The sequence below is a fragment of the Podarcis cretensis genome (assembly GCF_951804945.1).
Source record: "Podarcis cretensis genome assembly, chromosome: 3".
Classification (NCBI taxonomy): domain Eukaryota; kingdom Metazoa; phylum Chordata; class Lepidosauria; order Squamata; family Lacertidae; genus Podarcis; species Podarcis cretensis.
The window spans coordinates 250,986-272,695 of record NC_137172.1 but is presented as its reverse complement, the minus strand read 5'-3'; the positions used below and the strand labels follow the sequence as shown (position 1 = coordinate 272,695).

At 58.7% G+C, this 21,710-nt stretch overlaps 3 protein-coding genes across 5 annotated transcripts; 1 reads left to right on the top strand and 2 right to left on the bottom strand.

Annotated features, from left to right (window-relative positions):
• Positions 1–816: 816 nt before the first annotated feature.
• On the bottom strand, positions 817–11,751 carry EIF2B4 (eukaryotic translation initiation factor 2B subunit delta). Its single transcript, XM_079968763.1, has 12 exons — positions 11,455–11,751; positions 11,157–11,358; positions 10,871–11,056; positions 10,700–10,782; positions 9,536–9,627; positions 5,709–5,823; positions 4,107–4,183; positions 3,892–3,994; positions 3,470–3,597; positions 2,826–3,015; positions 2,475–2,655; positions 817–1,055 (listed from the first exon to the last, which is right to left on the bottom strand). The coding sequence occupies exons 1-12, from the start codon at positions 11,500–11,502 to the stop codon at positions 856–858; spliced, it is 1,605 nt and encodes a 534-aa protein (XP_079824889.1). The 5' UTR covers positions 11,503–11,751; the 3' UTR covers positions 817–855.
• A 194-nt stretch (positions 11,752–11,945) lies between these two features.
• SNX17 (sorting nexin 17) lies at positions 11,946–16,268 on the top strand. Of its 2 annotated transcripts, none has more exons than XM_079968826.1 (15): positions 11,946–12,108; positions 12,656–12,730; positions 12,916–13,033; positions 13,136–13,200; positions 13,279–13,389; positions 13,631–13,721; positions 13,855–13,942; positions 14,051–14,120; positions 14,225–14,317; positions 14,480–14,683; positions 14,872–14,994; positions 15,295–15,372; positions 15,492–15,566; positions 15,656–15,700; positions 15,822–16,268. In XM_079968826.1, the coding sequence occupies exons 1-15, from the start codon at positions 12,046–12,048 to the stop codon at positions 15,939–15,941; spliced, it is 1,419 nt and encodes a 472-aa protein (XP_079824952.1). In that variant the 5' UTR covers positions 11,946–12,045; the 3' UTR covers positions 15,942–16,268. The 2 variants fall into 2 exon arrangements, with proteins under 2 accessions (XP_079824952.1, XP_079824953.1); XM_079968827.1 differs by having other exon boundaries at positions 11,947–12,108; positions 15,659–15,700.
• Positions 16,269–16,851: 583 nt separating this feature from the next.
• Positions 16,852–21,202, bottom strand: ZNF513 (zinc finger protein 513; the record flags this gene model as incomplete). 2 transcript variants are annotated; one of them, XM_079968736.1, is made up of 4 exons in its annotated part: positions 16,852–17,941; positions 19,721–20,388; positions 20,546–20,698; positions 20,925–21,202. In XM_079968736.1, the coding sequence occupies 4 exons, from the start codon at positions 21,200–21,202 to the stop codon at positions 17,286–17,288; spliced, it is 1,755 nt and encodes a 584-aa protein (XP_079824862.1). In that variant the 3' UTR covers positions 16,852–17,285. The 2 variants fall into 2 exon arrangements, with proteins under 2 accessions (XP_079824862.1, XP_079824863.1); XM_079968737.1 differs by having other exon boundaries at positions 19,721–20,320; positions 20,925–21,080.
• Positions 21,203–21,710: the final 508 nt, after the last annotated feature.

Below are 21,710 nucleotides of genomic sequence, written 5' to 3'. Positions count from 1 at the left end.
AGAATCTTAGCTGAAGCCTCCATGACAGACCAGGAAGGCTCCTTCACACTCTCATTTTTGCTGGTCCAAGAGGAACAGGAGATAACAGGCTTTTGGTGGTCTTCACCTGACCCCCCCCCCCCCCATAATCTGACACAAGCCTGGACAAAAGTTTAGCAGGAATAATAAGCCCAGAGAAAAGGGGACATTTGGATAGGCCCTTCGTGAGGAGCTGACAATACTTTGCTTTAAATGTAATAGGGCTGCCGTGGTTTTTGTCCTGTGTTTTCATGTTTACACTGATTTTTCTGTAAAGTGCCCTGGGTTTGTTCCAAGAAGGTGGCCCAAAAAGTGGGCAAAGAAATCAGTGAGCATCCTTGGGCCACAAGAATCAACCAGGACCTGAACAGAATCAGGCTCTGCCGTGATTGGCACTTCCTTTAATGCTGTGAACCGCCCTGTGATCTTCAGATGAAGGGCACTATAGAAATTCAATAAATAATAATACTTACTTTAAAAGATTTCTAACCACCTTGGGGCCTATCGGGAGGGTTTGTCCCTCTATTGTCAAAGCAAGATGGAAATGTGGGGATGCAGTGCCAGGCTGATGGGGCTGGATCTACAGAGCTGGCTTGTCCAACCAATCAGGGAGAAAAGGGTCTCTCTCTGTTCAGAGGGAACCAGAAAAGCCCCTTCACGCATCCCAGCCCAGAGTTTGGGCTCCACGTCGACCCCCCACTTTGAGACGCATCCATGGCAACAACCCCTTTCGGGAAGGTCTTCCAGTGGTCCTGTTCTGTCCATGCGCTCAGGCACACACACAGCGGAGGCAGGGAACAGGGCACACACAGGTTTATTGACCTCACCCCATTGGCATTACTGCTCCACATTCTTGACCCGCAGCACAACCGGGACGGAGGTGCAAGGGATCATCCCCAAGTCCGTAATGACCAGGTCCACCAGCTCCAGGGGGGTCACGTCATAGACCAGGTTGAGGAGGCGCAGAGACTTGCTCTCCTGCCAGCCGGCCAGCGGGGTCCTCCCTGGCTTCCCACCAATCAGGTCGTCGGGGTCATCTGCAAGTGGCACAGCGGACAGCCGGGGTCAGTGAGATGAGGCTATTCCCCACCCCCCGACAAGAGGAGGGTTAGGGATCCCCCTCCCTCCCAAGGCCATGCTCTGGGGCAGCCCCAATAACGGGGCTTGAGTGCAAGGGCCTGGGCTCCATGGCAAAGTATCTGCTTGGCATGTAGAAGGAGCTCAGCAGCATCTCCTTGCCCATCTTCGAGGACAAGGCGGCTTCCTGAGCTCAGAGGCAGGAGATCAGGCAACAGTCCTGGGCAGCCTCAAGAAAGCAGCCCCGCTCCAGGCTAGAGGGGCTTCCCGGGGCCCTACAGGCTTCCCCCACAGGCTTGCTGCCATGGCAGACAGTTGCCCCTGCTAGCTGAGGGAGGGAGTGCCCTGTACGTACCCCAGGACCCTCTCAACTTACAGAGGGCTGCGGGGAGGGAAATGGGTGTTCTCATGGCATTATGATTGAGATTGAGGTTGAATCCTGACAAGACACAAGTACAGGTGCGCAGCCTGGGAGTCATTTTGGACTCACAGCTGTCCATGGAGGCGCAGGTCAATTCTGTGTCCAGGGCAGCTGTCTCCCAGCTCCATCTGGGATGCAGGATGAGACCCTCCCTGCTCGCCGACTGTCTCGCCAGAGTGGTGCATGCTCTGGTTATCTCCCACTTGGACTACTGCCATGCGCTCTACATGGGGCTACCTTTGAAGGTGACCCGGAAGCTACAACTAATCCAGAACGCGGCAGCTAGACTGGTGACTGGGAGCGGCTGCCGAGACTGTATAACATTGGTCTTCAAAGACCTACATTGGCTCCCAGTACGTTTCCGAGCACAATTCAAAGTGTTGGTGCTGAACTTTAAAGCCCTAAACAGACTCAGTCCAGTATACCTGAAGGAGCATCTCCACCTCCATCGTTCTGCCCGGACACCGAGGTCCAGCACCGAGGGCCTTCTGGCGGTTCCCTCACTGCGAGAAGCCAAGTTACAGCCAAGTTACAGGGAACCAGGCAAAGGGCCTTCTCAGTGGTGGCACCCTCCCTGTGGAATGCCTCCCATCAGATGTCAAAGCGATAAACAACTATCTGACGATCAAAGGACATCTGAAGGCTTTTTAGGGAAGCTTTTAATGTTTAATAGGTTATTGTATTTTAGTGTTTTGTTGGAAGCCGCCCAGAGTGGTTGGGGAAACCCAGACAGATGGGCGGGGTATAATTTATTTATTTTATTATTATTATTATTATTATTATTATTATTATTATTATTATTAGTATCATAATCAAAAAGTGCCAGCTTATTATTATTATTATTATTATTATTATAATTATCATAATAATCAAAAAGTGCCAGCTGGGCATCTCCCTGCTGCTCCCTCTCGTTAGCGACCTCCCCAACTCCCCACCCCCCAAGGGACCTGCAGCGTACCGAGCTCGTTGGAGACGAAGGAGTCGGTCTGGACTCTCTCGCAGAACTTGTAGGTCTCACAGCAGACCAGGACCGGCACGTTGTGGGCCTTCGAAAGCAGCGCGATCTGCGAGGTGCCCATGCGCGACATCACGGAGCCGTTGGCCAACAGCGCATGCGCGCCCAGAAGCACTTTGGACACCTGCCAGGGAAGAAAGCGGAGGTGGGGATCTCGGCACTCTTTCACGCCCAGCGAGGGTGCCGGGGGGGGGGAAGCCCCCACCCAGACTCAGCCAGGGCAGAGGCACAAAGCCTTTGCGGAGTCCATCTGCCAGCAGAAAGAGCCTCCCTGCTCCCCTGCCACCTCCTCACCTCGGGCAAGACATAGGAGACAGCGTTGATGAGGACGTAGCTGCAGCAGATGCCCTGCTTGACCAGTCGGCGCAGCGCCTCCTGCCCCTCCAGCCGCGGCCGGCTGTCCACCACCACCACGCGGAAGGCACGGCCTGCAGAGCGGCACTGGGTGTGGGCGTCGCAGAGGATGCGCGTCACCAGGGAGGAGCTGCCAGGCAAAGGGGGGCAAGGGGTGAGGAGGGCCCTTCCTGCTCCTGCCGCCTCCCCCCCTCCGCTGCTCTCACAACCCATCTCACGGGCAGGGCTGTCTCAGCGTCTCGCGGGCTCTCGGTTGCCCCCAAACTCACGGTGCAGCCTGCCGCATCAGAAGAGCCCACCACAGCGCTCCGACCGACGGGTGGTCTCTTCCCCGGACTCAACTCTCGGGCCCCAGGGCCTAACGCCCCTGAGAGCCTGGCGCCCGGGTGTCCCGCACCCCTAGCACCTATGGGTAAGACGGCCCTGCTCGTGGGGCACAGGTCAGCCCAGCCAGCGGCAGGAGCTGCAGGCCGGGCTCCAACAGGCCTCCCGGGAGCCAGCCCCCTCCAACACCTCGGCTCCCCAGCCGACAAGACCCTTGCCGCCTACAGCAGGGCGCCCACCCTGGACCCTCGACTCCATACCATCCATAGATGAGGATGACGTCCCCGTCGTTGATCTTCTCTAAGGCAGACTTGGAAATGGCTTTGGCCGCCAAGACGATCTTCTCCCGCTCGTACCTGTCAATGGCCTTTTGGAGGTCCCGCTTGGCCTGTCGTGGGAGGGGGGCCTGATCACACCATGCTCTCTCGCCCATCTCCGAGACGGGAGGAGCCCCCACGTGCCCCCCTGGAGGACACCAAGAAGCCCTCTGCCTCCCAAGCTGGCACAGTGACAGGGCTACCACCCCAAGGATGAACCCAGAGAGGCCTGGCAGCTTGTGGTGGGCTCCCCTGCCACTCAAACCCGCCAGGGAGCGTGGCAGAGAGACGGTGCCCCTCTTGCACCTGCCACGGACCCCATGGCAAGCCCAGGCCCCTGCCCCCCCAGGCACTGCTGGACTCACCTCCTCCTCGCGCATGGAGGCGGGCAGCGCAGAGATCTCCTTCTTGAGGAATTTGATGGCGTTGCCCATGCTGGCGGAAAGGGGCCGGCACTGGTTCAGGAAGCTGCAGGAGGAAAGGAGCGCTCAGCCCAGCCTCATGGCCCCCCATCTGCTCCCCAGGGCTGCCTGCCCTCCTGCCTCTCTTTCCCCAAGGGGGGCCAGCCCCTCCCTGTCACCTGATGTAGGGCTTCAGCTTGTTCACCAGGTCCCGCGAGAGCTCCTCGTTGGCTGGGGTGGTGTAGTCCCCAATCACCTGCCGGGACAACAAGAGGGGCAGCGACCGTGAGATAGCGAGGTTACCCAGCGCCCTGATTCTGTCAGGGGCCAGCTAGACGCCTCTCCTGGGAGACCACTGACCTCTGCAGGGGCACAGGAGACAGAGGCCACCCATGGACCTCTCCTAATCCCACCCAGCCCTTCCAAAGCCCCCAAGGCTAGTTGCCAATGCTGCTTCCATAGGTTAATTCTGCCTTGTCTGGACGACTCTGATCCTGAGCACCAATATTAGGAAAACTGGAGGGGCAGGGAGATACAAATTTAATAATAATATTTTTGTTGTTGTTGGAGGGAGTGGTGGATTACTGGTTTGTTTTTTGTATTTTTATCTTGTATTTTTTTATGTGAACTGCCTTGAAGAGGCAGTAATCAAATTTAATATACATATATTAATAATAACAATAACGAGAAGGAAAACTCAGATCCTAAACCTCTACTTGTGGGACATATTTGGGGGAAGAAAAGGCTCAGGAGTAAAAAGGTAAAGGACCCCTGGACGGTGAAGTCCAGTCAAAGGTGACTATGGGGTTATGTCGCTCATCTCGCTTTCCAGCCAAGGGAGTCGGTGTTTGTCCACAGACAGCTTTCTGGATCATGTGGCCAGCAGGACCAAACCACTTCTGGTGCAACAGGACACTGTGATGGAAACCAGATTGCACATAAACACCATTTACCTTCCCCCCACAGTGGTACCTATTTATCTACTTGCACTGGTGTGCTATCAAACTGCTAGGCTGGCAGGAGCTGGGACGGAGCAATGGGAGCTCACTATTCCACAGGGATTCAAACCACCGACCTTCCGACTAGCAAGCCCAAGAGGCTCCGTGGTTTAGACCACAGCGCCACCCGCATCCTGCTCAGGAGTAAACCCAAGCGGAGTCTCCAAGATGGTTGGATGGCACTCGGTACACCTCATTCCCGCAACTCCTGCAGCCAAGCTGGTGCCAAATGTCTTGCTCTGCTTTCCTTTGGACCCATCAGCGAGATCAAGGGGGGGGGGGTCTTGTTCTATGCGCAGCCCTGGACCTCCAGACACACTGCCCAGGTTTGCATCCCGGGGAGGTCACTTTACTGCCTCCAAGGCAGCAGTCTGACTTCACCCCCGGAGGCACACTCCATTGTCTCTGGAGACAGACAGAGGCCAACAGCAGGAATAAAATTCCCGCACTGCCATCTTGCAGATGGGGTCCTCCTGGAGCCTGGCTTTGCTTCTGCCCACCCAGACAGGAGCCACGGCGCCAACTCAGGCTGCGCCTGTTTTCTGGAAAGGCCAGCTCCTCTCTTGAGACTGCTGGCACACCCTCTGCTTGGGGCTGCCCTTGAAGAGCCTCCGGAAATGTCAGTGACGCCAGGACGCTGCCACTGCCTGGGCTGCTCACCCGGGAGATGCGAGTGCGATGCCAGCCCTGACTGGCAGCCAGGCAGGGTGTGAAGTCAGGCTACTCTGCTGCATTGCGCAGCAAACCACCTTTGCGCAACCCCACCCAGAACCTTCCACACACCTGTTTGAAGACCCTCAAGAGGGCAATGCAGCGGGCATTGGAGCCATTGATGGTGCCCTGAGAGTACTGGAGGCCGAGGCGCACCACTGCCGGGTGGATGGCGGAGGCTGGGATGCTGCAGGGAGCACAAGAACACACAAACGCATCGTGAATCATTTCACACAGGCGCCACACCTTTCTAGGACATGACAGAACAGGTTTGTTTTCCACTCTTGCCCTCCCTTAAGAAGACTTTGACGACCCAACTCCATGCCCCTTGTGACTCCGCACTCAGCGCCACACTTTACTTTCTCTCCACACTTTGGCTTGTGAGGCTTCCCATCTGAAGGCAGCCCTATTTAGGAAAGTTTTATTTTTCAAGTTTTATTCTCTTTTTAAGGTTTTGTTGAAAGCCGCCCAGAGCGGCTGGGGAGACCCAGCCAGATGGGCAGGGTAGAAATATTTATTATTATTATTATTATTATTATTATTATTATTATTATTATTAAAGCACCCACTAAAGAACAGGCCTTTTCTGTGGTGGGATGCTCTCCCCAGCGAGGCTCATCTGGCACCATCATCGCATCCTGCGAACCATCCTGAAATCTTAGGACGAAGGGTAGTAATGTATTTTTCGCCCCATAGGATGCACTTTTCCCCCTCCAAAAATGAAGGGGAAATGTGTGTGCATCCTATGGGGCGAATGCAGGCTTTCACTGAAGCCTGGAGAGCGAGAGGCATCGGTGCGCACTGACCCCTCTCGCTCTCCAGGCTTCAGGAAGCTATCTGCAAGCCTTGCAAGCCCGGTGGGAGTTCCCGCGGGCTCACAAGGCTTGCGGGCAGCAGCCTGCAGCCCCGGCGAGTGTCCGCAAGCCTTGCGCGCTCGGTGGCAGGTCCCGCCGGGCGCGCGAGGCTTGGGGCGGCAGCCTGCCACCCAAAGCACGGGGAGCCCTCCGGAGGGTGCCCCGTGCTTCGGGCAGGTGTGCGCAAGGCTTGGGGCGGCAGCCGCGGCTGGGGGGGGGGATAATTTTTTTTATTCATTTCCCCCCCCAAAAAATGAGGTGCGTCCTATGGGCCGGTGCGCCCTATAGGACGAAAAATACGGTATATATAAATCTTAAGAACAACAACAACAACATCTTTAGGCGTGAGGTGAAAACATATCTCTTTACCCAGGCCTCTGGCCATTAAATAACTTATGTTTGTTAAAGGCCCCCCCTCACTGTTGTTGTTGTTATTGTTTTTTTGTTTCGCTGTGCATTCTGTTATTATTATTATTATGCTGCATATAAATAATGTTCTAAATGTTGCACCCCACTCTGGGATCTTTGGATAGTGATATATAAACTGAAATAACAGCAGCAGCAACAACAACAATAATAAAGGAACTGGAGTAAAACACATGTGGTTTGTGTGCTGACTGCCAAACTGGTACTTTTCCCGCTTCACAGATTCATTTCTAAAAAGCCATACAAAACCTCAACACATTTTTTGAAGGGGAAAGGTTGCGGGTTGTGAAGCAGCAATGCTATTGCTGTCCCCCCCCCCCCTTTTCAGATACCACAAAAAAAAGTAGAGGTGACAAAATGAAATGCCTTTTTGGTAGTTCTCTCATTGCAAAAAGTGAATTTAGAGGGAACCAGGAGTTGTGCCTGCCCAGTGGAATGCCCTCCTGGCAGATGCCAAAGAATTAAACAACTATATAACTTTACTTTGTAGACTTCTGAAGGCAGTCCTCTGATGGGAAGCTTTTAATGCTTGGTGGTGGTTGATTTTCTCCCCTTTATTTTTTCGTTGGAAGCCACCCAGAGTTACTGGCGTAACCCAGTCAGATGGCTGGGGTACAAATAATAAATTATTATCATTAGTACCCTCATTATTCCTGTGTTTCCATGGGGAGACTGGCTGGGTGCCCCATTGGTGAGGGCAGGCAGCCTGATGGGGCAGGACGGGGCAGATACATTTGAGACCCTGTGCATTTATATCGGAATTTAATTACATCTTCTACTTCTAATAATATACCCTGGGAAATAAATAATATTAAGAAGCGCCAATGCAGTAGGAGCGCCCCTCTGCTGTGTGCCCCACAAGGTCCGCCCAGGGAGAGGCTCCTTCTTGCCCAAGCCCCTGGGCTCAGCCCCACGGCGGCTCTAAGAGGCGAGGCTGAGCTGGATGGAGTAGCCCCCAACTTCCTCTTCCCTTTTCCTAACATCCATCTAAAAACAGCTCCATCACAAACTCTGCAAAAGCCAGCGAGAAGCAGCATAAAATGAATGGGGCAGCCCCACAGCCCGGATGGGGGAAACGGAGCCCTCCAAGGAAGCAGAAGCATGGAGCTCCCGGGGTCGGAACGTGACGGACGGGCGCCAGGAGGGCACCAGGGTGGATTTGATTTAAATCAAAACAATTTAAATCACTAGTCAGTAAGACTTAAATCACTTTTTTACAGAAAGATTCATTCCTGCTGGTATCATCTTAATATTTACAGCTAGAGGAAGGTTTCATTTTTGGAATAATAAATTTTCAGTGTAGTTATCAAAAATTACTGATTAGGTTATACAATTAGAAACACATAGACAGATAATTATGAAATTATTGTGAGGCTTAATAAGTTAACTGTTTATATTTGGAAAACTTCTGCTGTACTTTATTGGAAGGAGAAAAATAATCATTTCCTTAATAACAATTTAAACAATTTATTTACTAAAATAAGAACATTATAGCATATGTATCTATGTGTCAGGGGTTCAGGAGCAGAAGCACAGGGAAGAGGGGAGATGGAGAGCGAAGGGGAAGAATCTGAGGGCAGCGTAGGAGAAGATGACAGTGGCCCGAGAGATTCCATGAGCCTCTCCAGCGAATCGGAAGATTCACAGAAGGGGGCGCCGGTGGCCAGGGCAAGGGGGGTCCCAAGGGGGACACCCCAGAAGCAAGGGGCCAGCGGGGACTCCCAGAGCAGCAGTTGGAAATCAGGACCAGCTTCCCCACCAGAGCATAGTGGGGGGGAAGAGTCACAGGTAGCGGGAGTAGCGTCTCCCCCAGCAGGGAGAGGAGAGGAGTCAGGGCTGACCACGCCTCCATCGGAGAGTCAGACAACGGAGGGGAGGTCAGATCCGGCCAGTATCCCGGAAGAGGGAAGCAGTGACAGGAGTAGTGTAACGGTCAGGAGGAAGGTCACTGGGTTGGCGCGAGAGGCAAGTTCAAATGTACAGGAGCGTGGGACAGCAGAGAATGAGGATTGGGAACCGGGTCCTAAAGCCCGCCGGAGGCAGGGGGAGGAGCTAAGCGACTCAGCGTCGGAAGAGTCCAGAAAGGGGAATGCCCCAGCGGGCAGGAGGACCCAGAGGAGGAGAGAGCAGCGTAAAAGGTGGAGCAGGGCTAGGATCTTAAACTGGTGTCAGAGGGGAGGAGATTCAGACGGGACTTCGCCGATCTAGGGTTTAAGACGTAGGGCTGCGCGCTGCGGCTTTGAAATGGAAATTGAACTTCAATAAAGACTTTTGTACATTACGACAGCCTAGCGTTGGTCCTCTGTGAGCTGGGACCTAGAGGCAGCTCTGACACTATGTTTGTTAACTGATGTGGTTAAACATTTTTTTTATTAAAAAAAAACCTTAGACCAAGTTTTAGCAGACATGAAAAGCTTAAAACAAATCCTTACTTCCTGATGAATAGCCTTTGGACTATAATGTAACTTAAATCGAAAACTATCTTTAGTAAGATTTTTTCCTCCAAAAACATTTTTTTTAAAAAAATCAATTTAAATTAAAAAAATCTGATTTAAATAAAAGAATCATTTTTTTAAATAAGAAAACCATTGATTTTTATCCACCCTGGAGGGCACCCACCTCATCTGCTGCGTCAGCAGCTTCTTGCGGCTGTACTGGTGGAGGTGGGAGAAGAGGCTGACTTTGGTCCCGTAATCCGGCCTCAGAGGCACCTGCAGCAAGGAAGAGGAAGAAGTATAAAAGGGGGGCTGAGGGCAGGAGTCAAGACCCTCCGCACCTCTGGAAGCGGCAGCAGTGCCCCACCGCCCTTTGCCCTCCATGCCCCTGGGGAAACTTTCTGCAATTGTTGCTGTCTCCCTTTCCTGTGCCCCATGGGTGGAACCTGCTGTCAAAGGGAAGGGGGAGATGGATTGCCCCCCCGTCCCAGATCTCCCTTCCTGAGCCACAACAGCCTCCTCCACCTCCGCCACGTGGGCCTGCCTTCCAGGGTCCCCCACATCTCAACATTTTTATTACTGTTACTTTAACTATTACATTTTCATAAAATGGACGCACTAACTACAAAGAGCATTGCTGACTAACCAGCCAGGTGTGCTTTTAAATGTGCTTGCAGGAGAGGGGGTGGGGGGAGTGGAGTGGAGGTTGTTTTTATTATGTCTGTTGTGTTTTCATCTTGTATTTTTATGGGGCAAACTGCCCTGAGATCTAGGATGAAGAGCTACGTACAAATTTAATAAATATCAAGAAATAATAAATAATAGCTTCTTGATTTTCTTGTGTTACCTTTTTGGAAACCATTTAAAAGATTTTCTTACACAACAGCACTTTATAACATACAACAAGGTAAAACGCTAAAAGGTTAAAACTTAAGTCACTTCCTAAGCATCTAGACAGGCGGGCCTCTAGAAGTTTTGGAACTACAACTCCCATCATCCCCAGCTAACAGGACCAGTGGTCAGGGATGAAGGGAATTGTAGTCCCAAAACATCTGGAGGGCCAAGTTTGGGGATGCCTGGTCTAGACAAACTAAAATAGAATGTTTGTAGCAGGCACCAAATTGTAGCGCTAAAAGACTACAGTGAGGGTGCCTGCTTGAGATCAAGAGGCGGGGAGTTCCAGAGGGCAGGTGCTGCCAGATTAACCGGTGAAGTTCTTACAAATGCGCAAAACTTGTGGGGTGATAAGGGGGCATAAAAGAGGTGGAAGGAAAGGGGGGGGCAGCCGTGGTGCCCCCTCCGCTGCGCATCTTCTTCCCGGGAGGAGGCCCCGTCCCCCCCCCCCTACCTGCTGTCGCTCCAGCTTCTTGGCCAGCTTCTTCTGCGCCGCCGCATCATCCACCTGCACGTGCTCCGGGAGCCGCTTCACCCCTGCGGAAAAGGCCGAGGCCGGGGAGGCGGTGAGGCCGGAGAGCGGCCGCTTTCCCCGGGCGCCCTCCCCGTCGGGGCGCCGCCTTACCTGGTTGGGTCTCGCCGGGCGGCGGGCGCGCCTTGGGCACCGGCGGGGCGGCGGCGGGGGGCCCCGCTTCGCCCTTGCGCGCCTGCTTGAGCGCCCGCTCCGCCTCCTGCTTGGCCCGCCGCTCCGCGCGCAGCTCCGCCTTGCTCTTGCCCGGCGCGATGCCCGACGGCGCGGGAGGCTCCGCTCCTGCGGGAGAGAGGAGGGGGAGGCGGCGGAGGGTCAGCGGAGAGCAGCCGGGGAAGAGCCGCCAGCCCGCCGCCCGGTACCCGCCCTCCGGTGCCCCGACCTGGCGCTAGAGGCGGCGGCGGCGCGGGCTCCGCGACGGGGAGGGGGCCTCGGGGGCCCTCCGCCTCCTGCTGCGGCTGCTGCTGCCCGGCCTCGTCCTTCCCGGCGTCGCGGCGCTGCTGCTGCTGCTTCTTCTTCTTCTGCAGCTTCTTCTCCCGCCGCTGCTGCAGCTTCTCCTCGGCGCTCGGAAGCCCCGACGGCGCCTGCAGGGGACGCCAGAGCAGAGCCCCGCCGGGGCGTCAGAGACTGGCAGCCGGCCCCGACGGCGCCCTCCCCCCGGATCCCGGCGGCGCCCCTACCTGCCCGGGCCGCTCGCCGGCCTCGCCGCCGCTGCTGCGCTCCGCCATCGCCGGCTCCTCTCTCCGACGGCACCGGATGCTGCAGCGCCCCCTTCCAGCCGGACGAGAAGCGGAGGGGGAGGAGCCAGGAGCCAGGCCCCGCCCCCTCGGTGCCCCCCTTGCCGCGGCTGCTTAGGCAGCGTCAGGGAGCGGGGAGGCCGTCGCGGGCGGAGCCTCCTCCCCCGGCCGAGACGGAGCGGACGGGCTCCCGAGCCTCCGCACCCCGGGGCTGCTCGCGGTAGGGGGCGGCTCCCTCCTCCCGCCTTCGTCCTCCCGGGTCCCGCGGACCCTGCTGCTGCCCTTCGCCCCCGGGGCTTGGAGGGGCGGCGTCGGGCTTGCTGGCGCCCCTCGTGGCCGCCGCCCGGTGTGCGGCGAGCCCGAGGGGGAAGAGCCGCCCCGACAGGACGCCCCTCCCCGTCCCGCGCCCCGCCCCGACGGGGCCCGCCTCTCCTTGCGCAAGATGGCGGCGGCAGCGGCGGCGGCTGTCGGGGCGGCGGAGCTGGGCCCGCGCCCGGGCCGGAGGTAGCGGAGGGCGAGGCGAAGCGAGCGGCCATGCACTTCTCCATCCCCGAGACCGAGAGCCGCGCCGCGGACGGCGCCAACGCCGCCTACGTGGTGCGTGGCTGGACGGGGGGGGGGGGTGAGGAGGAGGAGGAGGAGGAGGAGGACGCCCCCCGGGAGGGAGGGAAACGCCGACGCCCCCCGGAGAGGAAGCCCCTGCAGAGGGCCGCGGGTGGGTGGGGTGTCCGCTTGGGCCGCGACGGGGCGGCCTCCGCTGCCGGGCTGGCCGGCTGCCCTCTTCTCCGCGGGCTCGGGCTCCGGCTGCCCCCGCCCCCAAAACAGCCAGGCCAGAGCGCCTTAGTGTGGGGCGCAGCGCTCGGGGCCTCCCGTCCTGCGCCACTTACCGGGGCAGAGTCACACCAGTGCCGCCCCCCCCCCGTCCATTTCCAATCGAGAAGGGAGAGGGCCCATCGGCAGCCAGCCTGGGGGGTGTGCCAGCTGCGCCAAGCGGCCACTTGGGCACCGAGTCCTCCCCTTCTGCTCCTGCTGGGAGGGCCACGGCCTTTCCTGCTCCTTCTGGAGGAGAAGATGGTGGCTCTGGCACCCCCCTCCCCTGTGACCCGCCTGGCCCCTGACCTGCCCCCCTTCCCTCCCCTGGCAGGCCTACAACATCCATGTCAACGGCGTCCTGCACTGCCAGGTGCGCTACAGCCAGCTGCTGGGCCTGCATGAACAGGTAGGAGGAGCATTGCGGGGGGTTGGGCTGGATGACCCTTGGGGGTCCCTTCCAATGGATTGCATGCTTGGCCAATGGGGGTTGGCTGAGTGCTTCCCCCCAGTGTTTGGGGCGAGGGGTGTGTGTTTTCTGGCCCCCTTGTTCTGGAGCCAGGCTGGGCGCAGAAACACTCTCCCTCCTTGCAGCTCCGGAAGGAGTATGGGGCCAACGTGGTGCCCGCCTTCCCCCCCAAGAAGATCTTCACCCTCACCCCCGCGGAGGTGGAGCAGCGGCGGGAGCAGCTAGAGAAATACATGCAGGCAGGTGAGTCCCTGGGAAGGTGGGCTTGAGGGTCTGGGGGGGGCCTAGCAAGGAGCCCCCCCCCGGGCTGACAGCTGCCCTTCTCTCGTCCTTGTGCCCCCCCAGTGCGCCAGGACCCCTTGCTGGGAGGCAGCGAGATCTTCAACAGCTTCCTGCGCAAGGCTCAGCAGGTGAGGCAGGGCAGGTGAGTTGGGGGGGCCGGCGGGTGAAGGGCCAGGCACTGACCCTCTTTGTGCCCCCCCCCCCAGGAGACGCAGCAGATCCCCACAGAGGAGGTGCAGCTGGAGGTGCTGCTGTCCAACGGACAGACCGTCAAGGTCAACCTCCTCACCTCAGACCAGACGGAGGACGTCCTGGAGGTGAGGCCTTTTTTTGGGGGGGGGGCAGAGGGTTTATTAACAAAGCCAAGAGGACGTTAACGATGGCGCTTAGCAAGACGTACCAAAGTTAAAACATGAAAGCAGATTGTAATTGAATGCCTTGAATGTGTTTTCTGCCTTTCTTAAGATGGCAGGTCTTTTTCCCCAGGGGAGGGAGGGAAAGAGGGAGGAAGCAGCTGTTTTGGTGACCCCCCCCCCAATTGCTCCCCATTGTCCACAGGCCGTGGCCTCCAAGCTGGACCTGCCAGAGGACCTGATAGGCTACTTCCACCTCTTCCTGGTGCGAGAAGCCAAGGACGGGGCCTTTTCCTGTGAGTGGCCCCCCCTGCTGTTATGTGCGCCTTGCTTGGCAGGATCGGGGAGGGAAAGGAGGGGGAATTTGGGGGGTGGCGGGAAGGGGGGGAGCTGGTCTGGGTGCTGCAGCTCTCTTGGCTTTCTTCCCAGTCATCCGGAAGCTGCAGGAGTTTGAGCTGCCCTACGTGTCCGTCACCAGCCTCCACAACCCTGAGTACAAGATCCTTTTGCGCAAGAGGTGAGGGGGCGGCAGCTGCCACGGGGGGGGGGGGGGGACAGGACCCCAGGCGCCAGGCCCCCAGCCAGCACAGTCCCTCTAACGGCACCTGCTCCCTTTTCCCCGCAGCTACTGGGACTCCGCCTACGACGACGACGTGATGGAGCAGCGGGTGGGGCTGAACCTGCTCTATGCCCAGGTGAGCACCGGGACCCTGGCTGGGCTACGGGGTTGGACTAGATGACCCTTGGTGTCCCCTCCAACTCTGTACAGCCCCAAGATTCCTCTCCTTTCCCCTTCCAGACGGTGGCCGACATTGAGAGGGGCTGGATCCTGGCAAACAAAGAGCAGCATCGCCAGCTGAAGTCCCTGCAGGAGAAAGTCTCCAAGAAGGAGGTTGGTTGGGACCCTGTGTGGGTCAGGCGCTGCCAGTCCCCAGTTCCTCTGTTTGGGGGGCTCCAACGCTGCCTATGATTCCTGGGTTTTGGGGGGGTGGACTGGAGGACCCTTTAGTACCCCTCAACGCTGAGATTCCCACTCTCTTTTTCCTTGGCGCAGTTCATCCGCCTGGCGCAGACGCTCAAGTATTACGGCTATCTCAAGTTTGACCCCTGCGTGACGGACTTCCCCGAGAAGGGCTGCCATGTCATTGTGGGCGCCGGGAACAGCGAGCTGAACTTCCAGGTCAAGCTGCCCAGCGACCAGATCAAGGAGGGCAGCTTCAAAGTGACGCGCATGCGCTGCTGGAGGGTCACGTCCTCAGTGAGTGATGCGCGGAGCCCCTTTCAGTTGCACAGAGTCCTGCACCCGTCTGGCCAGTTGGGCAGGTGGCTGCCTCTTGGCCCTCTTTCTCCCCTGGCAATTGGTGGGTGTGTCGTGTGTCCCCCCACCCCCACCCCCACCCCCCCGCAAGTGCAGAAAGGCTTCACACACCCACACCTCCTTTCCAGGTCCCCGTGCATAACGGGACGTCCGGCCCAGCAGGCAGCAAGTCGGAGGTGAAGCTGGAGTTGGCTTTTGAGTACCTGATGAGCAAGGACCGCCTGCAATGGGTCACCATCACCAGCCCCCAGGTAGGCCCAGCAGCGAGGCAGGAGGGTTTGGCCCTGGGGAGCAGCCGCCTCCGCCCGCACCGAGACCCCCTTGCCCTGCCCCATACCCGCTTCTGCACTCGAGAGCATGCCTGCCCAATAACACACTCCAAACACTTCTTGAGAAATGCAAACCGGATTTTATTCTAGTCTGACTCACAGCCCCAAAATTATGGCGCAAGAGGCTGGACTTCCTGCCTGAGGTCAGCAAAACCGGGGCTCTTGCTGGGGCAGCGTGGCACATGGAACTAATGTCACAAGGTCTCCCCCCCCCCCTTGCAGGCGATAATGCTGAGCATCTGCTTGCAGTCGATGGTGGATGAGCTGATGGTGAAAAAGTCGGGGGGCAGCATCCGCAAGGTGAGGCTTTGGGCCCCCAGCAGACCTTGGGGGCAGGGCGGGGGGCGGAAACAGAGCCACCCTGTTTTTGAGGGCCACAAGACCAACCTACTTTTCTGTCTTCCCCCCCCCCCCACCAGATGTTTCGCCGGCGAGCCAATGGAGCCCTGCAGCGCTCCGACAGCCAGCAAGCCGTGAAGTCCCCCCCTCTCCTGGTAAGAAGCCCCTAACCCCACCAGACCCCTGCCCCAGCCTGCCCCTGGGGGGGGGGCTTGGTCTCCTCTGACATGTCTGCCTGTCCCAGCAGGATTCGCCCGACAGCAGCCGGGACTCCCTCACGAAGGTTGCGGTGAGTAGTGCCTCCCTTTGCTCTCCTCCTGCGTCCCCTGACTTGTGGAAGGGGCCCCCAGGGGACATCTAGCCCCAGGTCCCAGGGGCAGCCTGTTCTCACTCCCCCCTTCCTCCCCCAGAGCAAGCTCAGCTCCGTCAGCCTGAGGGCCATCAGCCATTCCAGCTCCGCCACCGACATCGGGGCGAACGATTTCCACGGCAACTACGCCTTCGAGGGCATCGGCGACGAGGACCTGTGAGCGGCCTGCCCCCCCCCCCCCCGCCTCCATGTGGAATGTACAACCTCCCGGGTTGACCTGGATGTGCCTCGACCCCAGCCGGCTCCTCGCCCCCCACCTCGCCTCCCCCCGGGCCCCGGGTGGGGTTGCCGGCTGGCGGCTTCAGCTCCATACGCGCCAAATTAGGGTAGAGTGGACATTTTGCACAGCGATCCGACGCAGCTCTGGCGCTGGCCAATAGACTTCTGCGTAACTGCTAGGCTTGTAATCTCGTTTAATCTCCCTGCTGTTTACAGATGAACACGAACGAATGTTTGTGGCGATGATTAAATAGATCATGATTGGGAAGTCCTGTCTGCGTCTCCTCCTGCCTCACGCAACACAAAGGAATACAGAGAAAGGAAGAAACAGCTCACACAACTCTCTGCGATTCTATAGAACTTTGCAAAGATCAGATGTAAGAATTGGGCATTTATATTCCACCAAGTGTCTGTTTCTTTAAATAACAGCCTTTCCTTAAAATGTGCAGTACCAAAATCATGTCCAGGTGCGATACAGGATGTCCCAAAACCAAAGTCCCGCCCAATATCCCTCCTTTCAATAAAGAGAAAATAATAGCTACGTTTGTTTCTAAAGGATAGTCCACATCCCTGGGAGTGTTATAGCGTTCTTCTCAATTGCTCCAACCGCAGTGGCAGCTGGGGCACTTGGTGGAATAGAAATGCCCAAGTTTTACATTTGGTCTTTGCAAAGTTCTATAGAATTGCAGAGCGTTGTGAGAGAGAAAGGGTAACTGCCCCTTCTGTGCTATTTACGGGGGGGGGACTCCCCAAACCACCTACTTCCTGGGGGGGGGGAGGGGGAAGCCACCTCCCAGCAATGCCGGTTGCCGCGTGTGAGTTTCGGTTCTGCTGCTCTCCCCCAGCCAAAATAAAGCAAGATAAGAAAACAGTTTAATGCATTAATACACGATATAAATTACACAGACTCAAGCAGCAACCACAGTTAAAAGGGGCTGGGGAGGAGGCACAGAGAGGACAGGAAAGCACCAAGAACCGCCCTCAGTCAGAGGGTTTCTTTTTTGGGGGGAGAGGAGTGTTCTGCTACCCCACAGATACAATCTTTTCCAGGTGACGTGAAAAGGGCCCAATCCTCAGGAGCAGGCCGTGCCCAGCTGCGTTTTGGCCAAGGAGGTCCCAGTGCTCCGCAGCCGGCACAAACTGCACTGCCCCCCCCCAAGGTCCCTACAGCTGCTTCCCCCAGTCCTGGGGGTGGGGGCTTGTTTGGCGAGTGGAAGAGCCTATTCCTATGCAGAGACACCCGGGAGGAGGCGGGTGCCTTGGTGTGGCGGGTGCCTGCGGTCTCTCAAGGCAGGCTGCTGTCCAGGCTGGGGCCCCCCTCCTCCTCGGGCAGGCCCTGGCCGTGCACCTTCTGGTGGCGCTTGTAGTTGTCCCAGTGGCCGGTGGTGTAGGGGCAGATGCGGCACTGGAAGGGCTTCTCTCCCGTGTGCCTCAGCATGTGGCGCTTGAGGTTCATGCTCTGGTTGCAGGAGTAGGAGCAGAGGCGGCAGCGGAAGGGCTTGTCCCCCGAGTGGATGCGGCCGTGGCGCTTGAGGTTGGCCAGGTTGCCGCAGGCGTAGGGGCACAGCGGGCACTTGTAGGGCTTCTCCCCCGTGTGCACCCGCTGGTGGCGCTTGAGGTTGTCGAGGTGTGCTGAGGCGTAGGGACACAGGGCGCAGGCAAAGGGCTTCTCCCCACTGTGCGTCTTCATGTGCCGCGCCAGGTGGTTGGGGTACGTGGTGACGAAGGGGCACAGCTGGCACGAGAAGCCCTTGGGCGACGACTGCTCCGCCCCCAGCACGGCCAGGCTGCAGCGCCCGCACACCGGCTCGCCCAGGCCCTCGTCCGCCTCCAGGACCAGTCCGCACGCCCGGCACGTGAAGGGGAAGAGCAGCTCCGGGAGGACGGCCGCAGAGTCCTCGGGCCTCAGGAACGGGGAGCCCGGGGCTAAGAGCGGGGGCTCTGCGGAGGAGAGAAAGAAAAGTGAGGGGGGCAAAGGGAGCTGGGGGAGGGAATCCCTGCAGCCTGGGGCACGTGACCCACGTTCTGCGCTCCTGCATGCAGCGTCCACCTAAGAGCCCCCCTTTCCTCTTATCTGCTCCAGAGCTGGCTCCCACACTGCTGGACTCTGCCGACCCCGTAGAGGTTAGGCTGAAGATCCCTTCCAATGAGGAGGCCACCATCTTGGGAAGCAGAAAAAGGGATTTGTTGGTTTATTTATTTAGCCAAGGAGGGGTCTGAGGAGAGTGTTCCCCACTACCTTGCTGGGAATGGCTTAAAATCAGTCACAAGGGACTTCCCGGGTCCCCTGGTCCAATCCCTTAGGTAGGAATTGCAGCTGCCAAGGCATCGCTGATAGATGGCCAAGCAGTCTCTGGTGAAAGACCTGCAAGAGTCCTGCAAGAGTCCCATTCCGCTCTCAAACAGCCCTCACCTCCAGAAAGTTCTTCCTAATCTCCTCCCTTGTCATTAAGGCTTCAGATCCTGCCCCCTGGAGCAGCAGAAAATAACCTGGCTCCATCTTCCAGGCTTCTCATGGTCATCTGTCAGGAATGCTTTAGTTGAGATTCCTACACTAGATGACCCTCAGCTCCCCCTTCCAACTCTACATTGCTAGGATTGATAAAAACATAAGAAAAGCCTGCTGGATCAGGCCAGCGGGCCCCTCTAGTCCAGCCTCCTGTACTCGCAGTGGCCAAGAGCCTTCTCCCCTCCTGGGGTCAAACTCTGGCTCTCTTCTCCAGGCTACACAGACCCAACTCCCACAACCATTCCTGGTAAAGAGGGATTTCCAGACTCCTTGCTCATCCTGGTCTCCCTTCCAGCTTGTCAATATCCTTTCATTCCAAAGCTAAACAGCTCTTACTGTCTGAAAGTTATTCTCAACATTCAGTCAGAATCTCCTTTATTTGATTCAAAGAACTAGGAAGGAGATACCCATTAAACATTAGGAAGAGATTCCTGACAGCTGTCTACCAGCTCCATCTGGTACATAGGCTGAGACCCTCCCTGCCCACAGACTGTCTTGCCAGAGTGGTGCATGCTCTGTTATCTCCTGCTTGGACTACTGCAATGCGCTCTAGGTGGGACTCGGAAGCTAAAACTAATCCAGAATGCGGCAGTAAGACTGGTGACTGGGAGCAGCCGCCAGGACCATACAACACCAGTGCTAAGGTATCTACATTGGCTCCTGGTGCAAGCACAATTCAAAGTGTTGATGCTGACCTTTGAAGTCCAAAACAGCCTCAGCCCATTATACCTGAAGGAGCGTCTCCACCCCCATCATTCAGCCTGGACACTGAGGTCCAGTGCTGAGGGCCTTCTGGTGGTTCCCTCATTGTGGAAGCCAAGTTACAGGGAACCAGGCAGAGTGCCATCTCAGTGGTGGTGCCCGCCCCGTGGAACGCCCTCCCACCAGATGTCAAGGAAATAAACAACTATCTGACTTTTAGAAGGCATCTGAAGGCAGCCCTGTTTAGGGAAGCTTTTCATGTTTGATGTCTTATCATGTTTTTAATATTCTTTTGGTAGCAGCCCAGAGTGGCAGGGGAAACCCAGCAAAACGGGCAGGGTAAAAACAATAACATTATTATTTATTGTTACTATTGACAGTAAGAGCTGTTTGGCAGTGGAACCAGTTCATTAATAAGGGTGTGGACTCTCCTTCACTGGAGATTGCTAAACAGCTGTTGGGTGGCTTTGCAAGGGATTGGACCCCCACCCCCGGCCTGCCCCACATACCTGTCTCCTGCTCCGCAGCCGCTGGCCCCTCCATCTCCGCCTCCGCCTCCCCCTGCACCACGGGGCTGTGGCGCCGCAGGGGGTTGCCCCGGGAGCATCGGCAGGTGCAGGAGCCGCAGCGCAGCGGGCGCTCCTGGCCGTGGACCCGCTGGTGCCTCTTGAGGTTGCCGAGGCTGCTGCAGGCGAAGGGGCAGGTGGGGCAGCGGTAGGGCTTCTCTCCCGTGTGGGTGCGCAGGTGGCGTGTCAGGTTGACCAGCTGGGCCGAGGCGTAGGGGCAGTGCGGGCAGCGGTAGGGCTTCTCCCCGTTGTGGGTCTTCATGTGGCGCTTGAGGTGGCTGGAGTAGTGCGAGGCAAAGGGGCACAGCTGGCAGGAGAAGACCACCCGCCCTTTGGCGGAACCTTCCTCCTCCTCCTCCTCCTCCTCCTCCTCCAGCTCTTCTTCCTCTGGCGGGCAGCAGGCGGCAGAGGCAGGGGCAGGCAGGCCGCAGTGCTGGCAAGCCTGGCCGGGCCCCTCACCATTGTCCTGGGCCTGGCACAGCGGCGGGAACTCCTCATCGCTCAGCACATAGGACGAGAGTCCGGGCGTCCCCCCAAGGGAGTCTGCGGCACACAAGGAGGGGGCATCAGGGGGGCAGCGGGGGGCATCCTCACCTCGGCCCGTCCCTTTCCTGCTGGCACAACAGGGGGTTACCACGGGGGCGGGAAGGGGGAGCGATCCCTGGGGGAGCCCTTTCTGGGCGCGCAGCCCCCCTGCCCATGCGCGCCCCCCCGCGATTCCGCGCTGCGCTCCGGCCCCTCCCGGCCCGCCGCCCGCGTCCCCCGCACCTTCCGAGTCCTTCTCGAAGGCGAGGCCGGCGGCGCCGCTCTCCTCCTCGTCGTCCTCGTCCTCCAGCTCCAGCTCGTGCTCCGAGAGGAAGGCGCCCGGCGGAGCCAGGCCCTCCTCGCCCGGAGGATCGACCGCCGCGCCCGCCGCGTCCACTGCAAGAGAGCGAGACGGGGAGGGAGGAGGGCGGACGGGGCGCCCCGGTCAGACCCGGGCGCGACGGTCCCGGGAGCCCCGCCCCAACCCGGAAAAGGACCCCCCCCCGCCGCCGCCGCCGCCGCCTCCGCCGCCGCCCGGTCCGAGTGGCCAGTCCTGGTCGGCGGAGGAGGAAGAGGCTCCCTTGACCCGCCCCGCCCCCCCCGCGATCCCGGCCCGGCTGACCTTTGACGGGCTGCGGGTGGCGCTGCTTCCGGCGGGGCATCTTGCCCGGCCCAGGCGGCGGCGGCGGCGGGGCTGGCGGGGCGGCGTCGGGCGGCTCCAGCCCTGGGCGCCTCCCGCTCGCCGGGCCGCTCGGCGCCGCTGCTCCGGGGCCGCCCCGCCTCTTCCTCCGCGACGCCCCGCCTCTCGCCGCCGCTCCGCCTCCTCCCGCCCATCCGCGGGGCGGGCGGCCAGCCACAGACGCGCGCGCGCTTCCGGTTCCGCTCCCGGCCGCGCGGCATGACGGGAGGCGGAGTCGCTGCCCTCGCGAGAGCGAGACCGGGAGCGGCGAGAGCGCAGACTCAGCGCGAAGGGTAGAGGCGTCTTGAGGCGCCGGCTTCCGGGCTGGCTTCTGGCCCGGGCCGGCCCGGGAGGTGGCGCCGGGCTCCGCCTTGACAGCCGCCGCTCCTCCTCCCCGCCCGCCTCTGCCCGCCTCGGAGAGAGAGAAGCACGGGGCGGAAGAGGAAGGGAGGCATGTGGGATCAGCAAGGTGTCCGTTTCCATGGGCCCGAGGGGATCGACAGTCTGGCGCCTGGTCCTCCCCAACAGGGGGCGGCAGCCACGGAAAGGCCCCCTCCTGCCCCCTCCTGCCCCCTCCTCTGGAAGAACTCTTCCCTCCCCGTCCCTTTCCCCGGGCGGGACACATGTTTTAGCGCAAGGGCCGCCTGGGGTTGCCTTCCTGATAGGTCAGCCTGGTCTTTTGGGCTCCAAGGGCTGGCACCGCCGTTTCCCCGAAGAACAAGCCCCAGT